The sequence below is a fragment of the Lactuca saligna genome, chromosome 7 (genome assembly GCF_052625555.1).
Source record: "Lactuca saligna cultivar CGN05327 chromosome 7, ASM5262555v1, whole genome shotgun sequence".
Taxonomy (NCBI): Eukaryota; Viridiplantae; Streptophyta; class Magnoliopsida; order Asterales; family Asteraceae; genus Lactuca; species Lactuca saligna.
The window spans coordinates 135,864,076-135,879,778 of record NC_136423.1 but is presented as its reverse complement, the minus strand read 5'-3'; the positions used below and the strand labels follow the sequence as shown (position 1 = coordinate 135,879,778).

Below are 15,703 nucleotides of genomic sequence, written 5' to 3'. Positions count from 1 at the left end.
ACATTCACAAATCTTCAAAGCAACTTTCATATCAAAAACGGAAAAGGAATTTGAGATATCAAAGAAATCTCGGTGAAAGGAAGCATTTTTTGCAATCCCAAAATCTCAACTATGTTCGCAACGAAAAATCTTCCAATCAAAATTCGAGAGCTTGTTCTCATGCGAACCCCAATCAATGTTTGCATTGTCACTCTTTCACTTCATAGGAATCCAAAAGGTACTTTGTTCAAAAAGCTTCTTTTTCAAGGAAACATATGGAGAAACCAAAACCTCATTATTCTCTACCCACAAAAGTCTCATCCTGGGATGATAAAGGAAAAGGAAAGTTAGTTTCGGATTCATATGTTCCAATCAAGAAAACAACATTTAACTCAAAGAAAGCTGAGAAAGGGTTCATAAAGAGTCAAACCCAAAATAAAGAAACACAATCTTTTCCAAAAGAAACGAACGTAAAAGATAAGAATCATGCTCAATATCACAAAACGTGTTTCTTCCTCCCAGATAAACACTTATACACCACATATTGTCTTGACTTCATATTGGATCTTGTCAACAAATACAAGGGCTACATTGAAGGGGATAAGAAGTGCTTCTTGGACATGATTCGTTGGTATGTCCAGGTTCGTAAAGCATTATTGAGCATAATACCAAAGGTTTTTGAAGTACAAAAGCAAATCCAGAATTGATGTTCGCTTGCCTCAGTTGATACAAAGGGGGAGATGGTTGGGTATTAGATGTTGCATCATTGGGGTTTTTGTATAGTCTGTTATGTAAACCGTTTGGATCTGCCTATCCCGTATTTATTTCTAGGGTTAGAGTATTTAAGGTGCATGCATGCATCGTATTTCAGTTAACTCTAATATTATTTTTTAACCCTATCACGCCTCTGCAGTAGCAATTCTTTGTCAAGTTCTTCAGAGGCATGAATTTTAATCATTCAATACATTTTGAATCATCGTTGTGTTCTTTACCTTAATCTGTTTGAATCTAAACGATATTTTCAAATATTTCCATCCTAACGATTAGTATAAAAATATTCATAATAACAAAAAAAGATAAAACCACATTAGTTAAACGTACTTATATGTTTAACCTTCACATTACTTTTCCCTATTTTGTAAAAGGCTCACAAGGACCCAAGCAAATTTGGGTTCCTAAATCTGCTTGATTTTTGTAGGTAATTCGTGACGAGCAATTTGACTCAAAATGGTAAATCGACAGTGGTTGATCGCGTCACATAACCGGATGGAAGGAGGAATTGCAAGAATTTCGTGCTCTCAAAGATGGTGGAAATGTGAATTCTCGAAACAACAATTTTGGAAGGATTAAAGGTTATGGGATTAGAACGAATGGAGATTTTTCAATTCTGTTGGGTGCAAAGTTTTCCATGTATGACTTTGTAAATGGTTTGACTTTTGTAGACCCACTTGCATGTAGTGCATTAGTCTTTTGACTAATGAGAGTTAAAGAGTGAGAGAGATACGTGTAAACACCTCTATATAAGGTGGGTTCATACTACTTGTAGTGGTGTGCCTGAGAGATGTAGTTCATAGTCATTAGTGAGTGAGATATTTAAGAAGTTCTAGACTAGATTCTAGTTTGTACTCATTTACTATGATCGAATATATCTTTTAGCACCCAAATCACCATGTTCATTGTGCAAACTTTAATTCTGCATGCCAAATCATGTTCTTATGTCACTACAATTGGTATCAGAGAAGGAATATTTACTGCGACCTAATTTTCAATTGAATCTTTTGTTTTTGAATCGTAAAATTTGGTTCAACAGTTTCCGCACTGTTAGATTCAGAAAATCATCTCTGATCATCAGTTTTGATTCGATTCTACATTTGATTTGCTTAATCGAGTGTTTTTTTTTTTTTTTGATTTTTTGTTCAATTCATTCAATCAAATTCAAATTACTTCAAGTTTTCTGAAAATTCTTATTCGTACGATAATGGTGAATTTCAACATGAACACAATGACTTCATCCTCTCATCAGTTAGGATCTTCCACGAAAATTCCTATGTTAATTCTGGAGTATTATGATCAATGGGCGGATCGCATGGAGGATTATCTGAATGGCTTGGATGGAGAACTCTGGAATTGTATCTCAGGAATTGCTCAACCTCCATTGAATGTTCAAAACATCGGCTCTTCGAATTCCACTACTGTTGTTGATAAACAATCCACAAGGATGAAGAAGAATGTAAAACGCTGTCTGAGGGAATTAAGAGGTGCATTGCCACCTGTTGTTTACAATTACATACGTGGCTGTAAAAGTGAAAAAGAAATTTAGAATACTCTCAAGGAGAAATATCAGGGAAGCGAGAAGACGAAAATCAATTCTGTGAAACAATGTCTTTTGGAGCTGAAAGAATTCAGACAAAAGGAGAGTGAATCAATTGAATTTTACTATGATCGCTTCAATGAGTTGATTTATCTATGTAATCGATATGGAATCACAAGGTCTGCAATGGAATTCAATCTTACCTTCGTTATGGGACTCCGTAAAGAATGGAGGAGTGTAAGCATGATGGTGAAGAATCAGCAGAGTTTCTACACATCTTCTTTGACTGATTTGTATAATCAACTGAAAACCCACGAAAGTGATGTAAATGAAATGGCAGAAGAGTCGAAGCTCAGTCTATGAGGTCCATTAGCACTTGTCTCAAAAGTAACTGAAAAGGAAGCCGTTGAAAATGGTTATTAGGATGTTGAAGAGGGGCTTTTAATGAATTCGAATGATGAGGCAATAGCTTTTTATTCGAACAATAGGGTCAAAAAGTTCTTCAAGAAACCCTTCAATCTGAAAGTGAGGCAGAGTGAAGGAAAAGGAAGTTTTGTGAACAAGGCTATTGGAGAGGAGAAGAAGAAGATTGAAAAGAAAGATGGGAAAGTTGATGAGGAGAAGAGTGAGAGGAAGTTGAAAGGAGATTCAGGTGCAGATTGCCATTACTACAATGGATCAAATAATCTTGCAAATGATTGCATGCTTCGTAAGAAATATGAGAGATAGAATAAGGTGAAGGATGAGGTGTGCTACACAGAAAGGTTGGAGGAAATGAGAGATAAGGAAAAGGGTATGTCTTTGGTGGCTCGAGGAGAACATGAGGAAGATGGCACATATCAAATCTGTTCTTCGGGATCAGATGATGAAGAAATGTGTAATCCTACGCATGGCGCCATGTATGCGAAGCTAGAAGACGATTTGGATGAAGAAGTGACGGGTCGACGCTTCGTATCCAAATCTGCTGATAAGTCTCAAATGACAACTTAGGTACCTTCTATTCTTGAATCTTTCAATATTCCGTTGAGTGCATATAATTCTAAAATTGTTGCTTTTGATGATAGTGTTGCTTACTTTGATTCAATTATGTTGTCTACTAGTAACGAAGCTAAGAAATTAAGCACACAATTGTTAGAGACTCACAAGAAGCTAGATTCGAAAATAACAAAAATATCGAATGTTTAGAAATGCAGGTTACTAACATCATGTGTGATAGAGATTCTCTTTCTGGTGATGTAAAACTTTTATTAGCTCAACGAAACATTTACTGTAACTATACGAGATGTATTTATGACAAACTCACTGCATTGCATCATTTGTGTGACATTAGCAAAGAACAACATAGAAAATTATTGCCTTTTCTAGCATACAAAAGAGAGAAGGTTGATAATATTTCGTATGATTGTTATAAGAATATTGTTGAGTTTGATAAAATTCCAGATGAAAGATATGCTTATGGTATAGTGAAAATTTATGAATGCCTTGATTCGAATGAATTGGTTAAAATTCTAAATGAAACTTTAACTAAGTCTGAACGAATCAAAATTTGAAAAAAACTGAGAATTCGACATCTAATTTTCCTGATACTGATCTAATAATATTAGTGAAATTAGTGAGCTTAAGGATGTTGATTCTTCTCAGTTGTCTGTCATTAATGTTGCATCAAAATCTAAAGGGAAACAAATATGTAAGGATTTGAATGTTAAGATTGACACTGACAAACCTTCAAATTTGAAAGTTTGTGATCCTGATTTTGTGGATATCCGAGATAGTCAAACGGATGATAGTGATGATGAAAATGATGACGAAGTTCATCAAGAACTACTTCAAACAACGATTCGAAAGGAACTGAAAATCCACGAATTGTTGTTGATCCAGTTTTTGGAGACACAAAAAAATTCTACAAAGTGTTGTCTGAGAAAGCTGCTCATTATTAGGAAACCAACGTTGTGGTTTATCCAAATTTTAAGTGCACTGATGATGTTATATTCCCAAATGAAGTATTTGTAACCACTGGGAATGCTGGGAATCTCAAACCGGAATTCAAAAAATTAGTTGAAGAAGACAACAAGAAAACAACTGACGAAGGATTCTTTTCAAATGAAACCACTGTCGAAAATAATCTAACAAATAATTCGTATGTTTTTCAATGACAAAAACCTCAACGAAAATGGGTTGAGAAATCTAAAGTTGTGAAAGAGGTTTTAAAACAAGTTGTTGTGGAAAAAGAAAATGATGTCAAATTAAATTCATAAGAATTCAAAGAACAAATTGACAAATTTTCAAAAGAACATGAAATCTCAAAAAGGAAAGCACGAAAGAAGATTTTCTGGCAAACCATTGAGTCTCGAATGAAGCAAAATGGTTTGACATTGAACACAAATGAAGACACAAAAACTAAATTTGTTAAGAATAAGTCTTCATATTCAGACAAAAAGGAAAAACCTGCTCAAAGAAATAAATCAATGTCGGAATTCTATTTTCAAAACAAGTATTCAAAAGGTTAGAAAACATCATTTTCCTCAAGTGCTAATAATTTTTCAAACAAGTTTAAAAATCAAAACATTGGAAATCGTTTTTCGTATCATAATCAAATTTTAAACCCAAAATGATTTTCAAGTCAAAGACAACATTTTCAAAATCCATATATTCCAAAAACAAATAATGAAAATAAAGCTCAAGATAGATATGCTCAGGCATTTTCTTCAAAATCCAATGTTGCTTTTATTCCACAAAAACCAAATTTCCCAAATCCTTCAGTGAAACAACCTTCAAAAGTTTCGTACACAAAAGGTGTCTCGAGAGAAAAACATTGATCACTGGCTTGAAGGAAAAGGATGAATGTATTAATCAAGGAATTATTCTCAACAACAAACTCAAGAGGCTTATGAGAAGTCTATAAATACTTCGTCAACTGAAAGCTCATCTTCAAAAGATTTAAATGTTTTAGTAAAGAAGTAGAGACCAGTTGTGAAAGCAAAGAGTACTGAACTACAACCTAAGAGGACAAAGGCCTTTGTTAATGAAAATCCCAAACTCACGAAAGCTTATGTTTTGATTCCTTTACCTAGTGATGTGGACTTAATTGATAGTTTCAAAACTAAAGTTTGTGATTGGGTTAAGAGTTCTGCATTTCATTCTGTTCTTAAAACTAATTTCGAAGGACCCAAACAGCCTTGGGTACCTAAATTCTTTCAATGATCGCAGGTACTCAGTGACGAGAAATATGATGAGAAATAGTATATCGATAGCGGTTGCTCACGTCACATGACTGGAGGAAAGGAAAATTTGAGCAATTTTAGAAGTTTGGAAAATGTTGGAGTTGTGCGGTTTGGAAATAATCACAAATGTGAAGTCAAAGGATATGACAAAGTAACGAATGGTCAATTCACTATAAATCATGTTGCTTATGTCGAAGGCCTTAAACATAATTTGATAAGTGTTTCGCAATTAGTTGTGCGTACTGGCAATCAAGTTGTGTTTAACGAAGCAGGAAGTATTATCTCAATGATTGAAACGAATGAAGTGTTGCTAAAATCAAAATGATATGGTGATATGTTTACTCTTGATATCAAACCGATTGTTGGGAAACCTTCAATTTGTTTACTTTCGAAAGCTACATCTGATCTTAGCTGGTTATGGCATCGTCATTTATCTCATTTAAATTTTCAAAATTTAAATAAGTTGGTTACTGAAGATCTTGTGCGAGGCTTACCAGTGTTAATATTTGATAATGATACTTTATGTGCAACTTGTGAACATGGGAAACTGCATCGACAAGGACATCCAATTGTGATAGATTCGAAAATTGTGGAACCATTGGAACTTCTTCATATAGACCTTTGTGGACCATCAACTGTTGAAACTCTCAACAAGAAACGGTACATTTTGGTTATTGATGATGATTTTTCACGATTTACGTGAGTGTATTTTCTCAGGTTAAAATCTGAATTCGCCCAAATGATGATCGAATTTATCAAGCAAATTGAGAAAAATTTGAAGAAGAGTGTTCGAAATATCAAGAGTGATAATGGGTCGGAGTTTAAGAACAAGATGTTTGATTCGTTCTTAATTGAAAAAGGGATTTTCGCATAATTTTTCTTCACCATATACACCACAACAAAATGGTGTAGTTGAACGAAGAAATAGGTCACTTTGCGAAGCAGCCAAAACAATGTTGACATATGCGAATTTTCCTCAATACTTTTGGGCCGAAGCGGTGTCAAAAGCATGTTTTACTCAGAATCGTTCTTCTATTCATCGACGTTTTAATATCACTCCATATGAAATTTTCAATAATCGAAAACCAAATGTTAAATTTTTTTCATGTGTTTGGTTGTAGATGCTTTATCATGAATCTTAAGAAAAATCTTTCGAAGTTTCATGCGAAGGCTGACGAAGGAATATTTTTGGGAAATTCACACAATTTGGTTGTATACAGAGTGTTAAGTAATCGAACACGAAAAATCGAAGAAACTTTTAAGGGAAATCTCCAGAAAAGTCCTAAAATTTTAGTCTAATTTATGAAAAAGTCCCAAACTAAATTTTATTTATAGAAAAAACAGAATACCGGTTGAAACTTTGAAAGAACCCTTTTCAGCTGATTTTGCAGATTTTGCCGGTATTCTATCCTTTTTCGTTAGTTTGCTCAAAATTTTGGGACTTTTCCAAAATTACAGAATAACCACAATATTTGGGACTTTTTTGAAAATTACCATGAAATTAATGAATATTATTATTAACAAATCAATTATTAACATAAAAAATTATTTTTATTATAAAAATAGGAAATACATTTGTTGCTAATTTCTAGGAATAAATTGGTGCTCTAAGTACTCTATTGCTTCCTAACCACTCAAACTCTCCACGTTCTTCCTATGCATTGTTGTGGGTATGATGGAGAGATGAACTTAGTTAACATTCCTCTAATGTTGGTGTTCCTCTTATCTTGTTTAACCTAACTACCAACCAACATTCATACCTTACATGTTAACAACCATTGGCTAACACACATCTATAAAATGTGAAAAGTGAACAGTGAATGATAATTTCTATGGAAACAAGTGAAGGGTTATTATCTATTTAAATTGTCATTCAAAGTTTACTTTTCACTCTCGATAGATGTTTGTAATTTTATGGTTGTTATCGGGTAGTGTTTGGAGGTTAGGTGTTAGTTAGGTTAAAGAACATAATGAAAGATCTATATGTTCGTGTAATGATATTTTCTAATAACACGTGATCATATAGCATCATGCCTAATAGCAAGTAGACACTTATTGATTGTGTATTAATAAATATGATCAACTCTTGTATTGGTCACGCCTAACAGGGTACTTCTCACTATGACACCACAACGATACATAGGAAGAATATAGTGACTTTGAAGTGGTCAACAAACAATAGAGAAGTACATAGTCGACCATTTTATTCCTAGAAATTAGCAACAAATGTATTTAGTTTGTTTATAATAAAAAATTTATGTTTATAAATGATTTGTTAATAATAAAATCCATTAATTCAATAGTAATTTTCAAAAAAGTCCCAATATTTTGGTTATCGGGTAATTTTCAGAAAAATCCTAATATTTTGAGCAAACTAACGAAAAAGGACAGAATACCGGCTAAATCTATGAAACCAACCAAAAATGGTTTTTTTTGAACTTTTAGCAGGTAGTCTGTGTTTTTCGGTAAACAAATATTATTTCGGGACTTTTTCATAAATTAGACTACAGTTTTAGGACTTTTCTGGAGATTTCCCAAACTTTTAATCTTACTTTTGATGACTATTATGCTAAACAAGTTGACAAACTTTTCGAATAAAAGCCAATTATTAATGAATCAAATCATGAATATGAAATTGTGAGTTCATTTGATTTTGATTGAGTTAATTTTTGGTGTTCATGATAGGGTTGTGAATGCTGAAGATCATGCGAATGATAATAATAAATCCGAATCTTCGAAGCATATTGATGACTCCGATCTTACCTAAATTCATGATGACAATAATTCAACATCGAATTCTCCAAGAATTGGCGAAAGTATGCTAAATAATCCAGTGGAGGGGGAGCACTTGGATACGAACACTCAGATTGACGGGGAGCATTCTTTTGAGGGGGGGCGGGGAAATGGGAGAATGAATGAAGATGTTGAGGGGGAGCATCTATTTGAGGGGGAGCAACAAAATCAAAATAACAGTGATACGATAAGTCTTGATCTAAATGATAAATTTCACGAAATTAATGATAATCTATTTGTTGCAGTATCAGAAAATGAAGATTTATACGAAGATGCACATTTGGATTTTGATCCAGCATATCCACCACTCAAAAAATGGACACAAGATCATCTGAAAGAACAACTAATTGGGAATCCAGAAGATGGAGTTTTAACAAGATCTCAACTTCGTGCAAAGAATGAGGTATTGAATACTCATCAAGAATTTTGCATGTTCAATGTTTTCATTTCGAAAATTGAACCAAAGACATAGTTATGCATTTTGCAAAATGGTTTTATATATTTTATAATTCTAGTTTTTCAAACATATTATGATGGAGATTACATGCATCAACATGCCATGGTAGCCTTATTAAAAAATCTCATTACTTCATATTAGATTCTTTATAAATAAAATCAAATTTTATTATTTATTTCAACATGATCAATTTTAAAATTAGTATCTTATGTTAATATTTGATGTTTGAGCGGTAAAGAACCATTCATAATATGTTTAATAAAACTTCCTACTATTATTAAGGTTTGGAGTTTGGATAAGTATCTAAAATCACCATTTTATACTTCTTTGTTTTAGTCTTCAAATTTTCCGTTATAGAGTTTTAAACGATAAAACTCGTTTTATTATAAAAGCATTTTTAACATCATATGTTCAAAGGTCAAATTATGAAAAGCAAACTCCATCTGACATTTTATAGTATTAAAAATACTATCTAGAATGTACATCCTATTTTTAACCATGTATAATATCAACAGTAAAAATGAACATTAAATATATGCAAATGTGTATAAACCAAGTTATAAGCATGTGACAATATGGACCATAACTTCTAAGAGATGTCTTCAAGTTCCCACTTTCTAAAACAACCATTTTAGCAAGCTCTTTAAGATTTGACGGTTTGTTGAAAAATCCTCATCAAAAACATAAGTTGCCATGGCTTGCACGAAAATGGTCATATTCTTCAATCTTTTTATATTTAATATAAAAAAAACTAACACTACTAGGAAAACAACATTTTATGACGCGCAATGCATGTCGTAAAATGCTCAGACAACACACAAATGCATGTTAAGGAAGGCCCTGTCATAACGATAGATGACACGCTTTTGCGCGTCGTGTATTTACGACGCACATTTACAATGCGAATTTACAACGCACAATTACGACATGCATTTACGACATGCGTTTACGACACGCATTGCGTGTCAAGGAAGGCCCTATCATAAAGGAAGATGAAACACATTTGTGTGTCATAACATTACGATATGCCTTTACGACTCGCAATGCGTATCATTAAATCTACTATCATAAATGAAGATGACACACATCTGCATGTCATAAATTCCAGCTGCCAGTGACTATACACATTTACGACGTGCATCTACTTACGCATTTACAACATGAATACACATAATAATAATAATAATAATAACAAATATATACAAAAACATTCAATTTCATTTAAATTTCAAACAAGTTACCTAACATTAAATGTCAAACAACACTACATGTCAACGCTAATAACACTTAAAAACATGCTTTTTCCTATATTTGGAGCACCCATTATTCGTATATCAGCAACCAACTTTAGGCCCAATTCCAACCACCTATAAAAGTACAACATTGTAAAAGAACAACATTAGAAGTGATTAATGATTCAGTCTTATGGAAATTGATTGAATGGTTTAAAATTTTCAAAGTGAACCTAGAGAGAATAGGTGCATGAGCTTTGAAATCATGGAGATAATATTAATAATAAGTTGGAAATAATATTAATATTTAATACCTCTCTCTGGGTGATCACTATCGGTCAACCTTCCATCATTCAACATTTGAAGCAAAGTATGTGTAATGTTATGTATAATGCTAGCAAATCCAATATTTAACAAGTTGTATTCATATATTTTATCATAACCACCAAAAACTATGTCTAATGCTAGCAAATCCAAATTGAAACATAGAGATATTTTGGAGCTCCTTTTAAGGTGAGTCCTCTAAATGTGTTCACCTTCACCTCTGAATGTGTTTGGAGTAGCTTGTGCAAAATCATTAAGATGTGCCACTTTGATTTAGTGGCGCTGAATATGCTTGTGGTGATACAACCTTCATGCCTAATATATGAAAGATTGAATTAAACTGAGGAATGAAAGAACCGAATATTTTCCCATATGCCATTCCAGTAGTTACACCAATGAAAAGTGAAGGAGCATAATAGCCTCCTACTAATCCACATGCTCTACAAAATGATGTTGCTATTATTTTAACTGCTACTAGTTGCAATAAAAGATCAACAGAGAGAACTTTCACAAACGGTTGTGTCTCGAAAAGGGTATCAACATTTTCAAAACCCCAATAGAGAATTTATGGATACGCAAGGCTATGAGTCCAACTGTAAAGCCACCAAGTATTGGGAATACTAGTTTTGGTATGGAGAAGGTGTTTTAAATCTTGTTTGTTGTCATCATCACCCATGATGTGCATGAGGAAAACATCAAAGAAACAAGCCCACAAAGCATACCTAATAAAAGGTATAATGGAAGTTCTGAAACAAAAAGTTTGAAGAAGATGTTAGAGTTAGTATTACCTAGAAAGGTAAAATCATAATTTTGAGCAAATACCGGTTGCTGAACGAAAATCCTAATCTGGAACAATGAATGCAGGTTCAGATCCATGGCCGATTTCTAATACTACAGAGGCTATCATAGCACTGAGAATAACAGTTGATGTTGTATTTAATACACGCCTAAACGACTCTTTAATTTCACCAATAAATTAATTTCGTTACCCACCACATAAAAACAGAAAGATTAAAATCAACTGAAAATAACAAATACATTGGAATTCAAAATCAATCCATGACTTCAACAAAAGAATCCAAAAAATTTATAATTGTAGTGTTAAAAAGTAGTGAAATTTCATCCAAACACATAACTACTCAAAACTTTCTTCATAATTCAAAAACCCCATTTTCAACTCTTTTCAGCTTGCTTTTCTTTTGTCTTATGAATTTTCAAAACCTTCTTTCCAATCTTCTGTTCTTCAACCAAAAAAGCTCGAATAATCCTGCAAAAAATCAACAACATAATTTTCATAACAAAAAACAAAAAATAAAAAAGATTTGGAAAATAAATTCATGTAAATTTACTAACCTCTCTCTGACAACACCAGCGGACAATACACCACCATAAGCTCGGTTAACAGTCCTCCTGTTCATTGATAGCCTTGACCTTTTGTATTCGGTTGGCCTCAAATGAGGAACCTGAAAAATAATAACCTTCATTCAAAAGAATGCAACAAATTGATTAACAAAAAATTTTAGTATTCAAAAGAAATGGGATTTCGTGTTAGATTAGAGATGCCCTTAGTAAACAACAAAAAGCTCAATACAATAACATTAGAAATGAACTCATGGTAACATTAGATCACCAAGTGTGATTAAAGATCACTAAATCAGTAACAAAAATCTAGTTAACATTATCATTTTTTATCCATAATTATAGCTTTGTTACTCGCTATCAGTTATTAACCTACATTTAGCCCAAATAAATAAACCTGATTAGTATAATCCAATATACAAAACAAAATTTTTACACCATAGAATCACAAACTCATCAATCATGGATAAGTATTATGATCGATAAACCTGTAAAAACCGCATGTAAATCCCAAAAATCAGATAATCACCACTACAAACAAAACTAATTAGCAATCAATATTCAATTAACCCGCACATCAACAGAAGTTGAAATCGAAATGCAAATGCAACCCAATGAAGGAAACTAAACACTATCAAATATACAAATGTGGAATAGAATCACATTACCCCTTGAATTCCCTTGCCTGTAACAGGGCACTTATGTCCACTAGCTCTCTTCTTAGTGGTCTGGTAAACCAGCTTTCCACCTATGAAAGTAACGATCTCATCAGTACCATCGATCAAATTAAGCAGATGTTACGAACTTACATGATCATTAGTGAGTTGAATCAGTAAAAACAATACAAAGTAACAATGGTGTTACCCGGGGTTTTGACGACCCTGTGTTGATTGGATTTGGTGACATAGTTATGGCGTTTCTGGTACGTGAGATGTTGCATCATCTTTGAATCAAAGATACTCTCGCTCTCTCTGTTTCCTTTTCTCTCGCTTTTGTAGAAAATGAGGATTAGGGTTTGCTATTGGGAAACTAAGATGGTGTTTTGGTTTCTTTAGCCGCTGATGCACCAATCTCGACCCATGGACCTTCAAGGCTAAGAAAATTCCCCATTCCAAGTGTTACAGCAGCTACTACCTCTTTTAGTATCGGCTTCATAACAGTTTTTAACATATCTACTAAATGTCCTTCATCTAAAAAGTTAGTTAGAAAAATGCCCAATAACCTAACGATTAATCCTCCACAACTGGGTATCAAGATAACTCGCATCCACATTTTCTCATGTGACAACTCTCTTACCATGAAGCACCTCGAGTTGGGATTCTGTCCAAGCAAATATCACGGATTTTCTGGACCTAATACAAATTACTCATTAACAGATTATGACATTTTGATGCAAAATTAGAAAAATTACAAGGGGATATCATGAGGTTTTCAACTTTTCTAAATCTGTTCTATATCATTTTGATCGGTGCCAGAGGGGACATCTGTTCTATATCATGATTGCCTAAAAAATCCAAAGAACACATCAGGTGCAAGATACGCACGCATCACGCATCAAGACCTAGGACTTGTAAGTACAATAAAAAATAATGAGTAACCTTCATCGTTGGAACGAGAGATTGTATATTAAAGAGAAATTTGAGATAGAAGTGAACAAGAGATGGAGACGGAACCAACCCTAAATGGCCATGGTGAGGTTTTCAACTTTTCTAATTTTTTTAGGAATTCCTTTTCCCGATGATACTACAGATGAAGATGCGCGTTTCATTAATAATATATATAAAGTGACATGATTTCACGATACCCTTTTTAAGATAGACTCCCTCTGCATTTTTTTTTTTGACACAATTTTTAGGGCATGCAAAAATACGCTTCCTAAATCCTTCACATTTTGGAAGAACTGACATTATTTTTAGGACACACACTTTTGCGTATCGTAAAACAGCGCGTGTCATGGTTTGCGCGTCATTAAAGGGTATTTTCTAGTAGTGTAATCTAATACTTATATGTTCTATATAAAAATAAAAAGAAGAAAAACAAACTATTTGATGATTAGATACCATATCAATAAATAAACATTATAATCATTTTATAAAAACAACATAACTAGCATCACAAGGGGTTAAGGGCTTGTTTATACACAACAAATTGAAATTTATATAAAAACAACTCTTTATTTTCTAAGACAACTTTTATCACACAAAATGTGCATGTAATCTTTTGGTCATAAAAATAATAATTATAAACATTTTAAAGTTTTCTTAGAAAATGTGTATGATACTTTTCTTAAAAAAATAAAATCATTAATATTTTCCAAAAACTTAGACTATCTGAATAATCTAATAATCTAATTATGCATGCGAAAATAACTTCGTTGCCACTTGTTGGGTTTTATTTAAAATTTTGATTTCTAAAACGAAAAAATTGAAAATGAATGTATAATAAATTTGAATAATATAAAACTATTTTATTCTCACCAAGGATAATTTTTCATGAACATGAAAGATAAAACACAACCAGAGAGATGGCAAGAACATAAACTTGGGTTCCTCTAGAGAATTCCCACCAACAAGTAGTAAAACACTTTGGAAGCTAGTTCTTATTTGAAATATGAAGCTCTTAAGCCTTTAAGAAGAAAACCAACTTTTGTCTTAAAGGAGAGTTCAAAGTATCAAAGATTCATCTTTTGTCTTAACTATTTAAGATAGAAAAATGTGATAAGAGAAACTTGTTCACGGTTTGCATAATGAAGGAAGTGAATGGTTGAAAGACTTTTTTTTGTTATGTATTAACCCTTTAAGCCCATGCTTAATAATTATGCCAATACATGCTTCTAAAGCATGTATTTTCTCATTTTGATTGAGTATAGGCTTAATGGGTTAATACATGGAAGGTATTATATACTTAATACGATAGTCTTTCAACCTTTCTTTTTCTTTGTTTCGAAAAGTGAGGTAAAGCTTCTCATATCCTTTTTTTTCTCTCTCTTAAATGGTTAAGGAAAAAAGAAGAATCTTAATTTGATACTTTGAACTCTCATATAAGACAAAAGTTGGTTTTCTTCTTAAATGATTAAGAGCTTCATATTGCAAGTAAGGACTAGCATCCAAAGTTTTTTTATTACTTGTTGGTGGAATTCTCTACAGGGACTCTCGTTTATGTTCTTTCTATCTCTATCAACTTGAAACCTTCCAAGATGATTCAAAGTCTTTAAAAGGTTGTAAATTCTTAATCCCTCTATGATTGGGTCTAATTTTCATGTTCATGCTAAATGATCCTTGGTTGGAATAAATAGTTTTATGTTATTCAAATTTTTAGTGCTTCCATTGTCATTTTTGTCATTTTAGACACAAATTTTTTTGAATAAAATCCAACACAAGCAATTTAGCTTCACAAATATCTCATCCACATCTCTTAATTCATTAATAGATCAACTTAATTTCACTTATCTCATGAATTCATTCATAAGTTTTCATATGCTTAACTTTATGTTAAATCCAATACTTCATAAAAATTAATTATACTCCACGAATAATTTGTTTATATGTCTTAATTCATTAAGACATAATCTTAATTTCCATTATCTAACAAATCAACCAATTAGGGTTTGAATTCATGATAATCAAATTCATGGATTCCACCATAAAATTACCACAAGAAACTTAAACTCATGATCACACCACTTCTAGTTACAATGTATTGTGCATTCAAGTCATTTAAACCCATTTCAATAAATTATTTCAATTCCACTAATAACGGGTTTTAAAACTTAATTGAAGGATAACTGAGATACCTTAATCAACTTTGATGACTATATTTTTTCTCCTTTGAACCCTCTTTAACTTTCTCTAACAATCTAGATTTGAAACCCTAAAATCTCCCTTGAAGAGCTGTGAAACTCATACACCTTAGGGCTCATGATTACATTTTTCAGCTCACACCATGTTCAAAGCAATTATATGTGTCACTTACATAAAGTTTATATGTCATGTTAATATTTAATGATTTCGTGTTATTCAACAATGCA

At 32.6% G+C, this 15,703-nt stretch overlaps 1 protein-coding gene and 1 pseudogene across 1 annotated transcript; both read right to left on the bottom strand.

Moving 5' to 3' along the window:
• Window positions 1-10,570: 10,570 nt before the first annotated feature.
• LOC145007267 (chloride channel protein CLC-e-like) lies at window positions 10,571-15,402 on the bottom strand (annotated as a pseudogene).
• LOC145005766 (large ribosomal subunit protein eL34-like) lies at window positions 11,483-12,619 on the bottom strand. Its single transcript, XM_078964874.1, has 4 exons — window positions 12,541-12,619; window positions 12,345-12,424; window positions 11,671-11,780; window positions 11,483-11,584 (listed from the first exon to the last, which is right to left on the bottom strand). The coding sequence occupies exons 1-4, from the start codon at window positions 12,617-12,619 to the stop codon at window positions 11,491-11,493; spliced, it is 363 nt and encodes a 120-aa protein (XP_078821000.1). The 3' UTR covers window positions 11,483-11,490.
• Window positions 15,403-15,703: the final 301 nt, after the last annotated feature.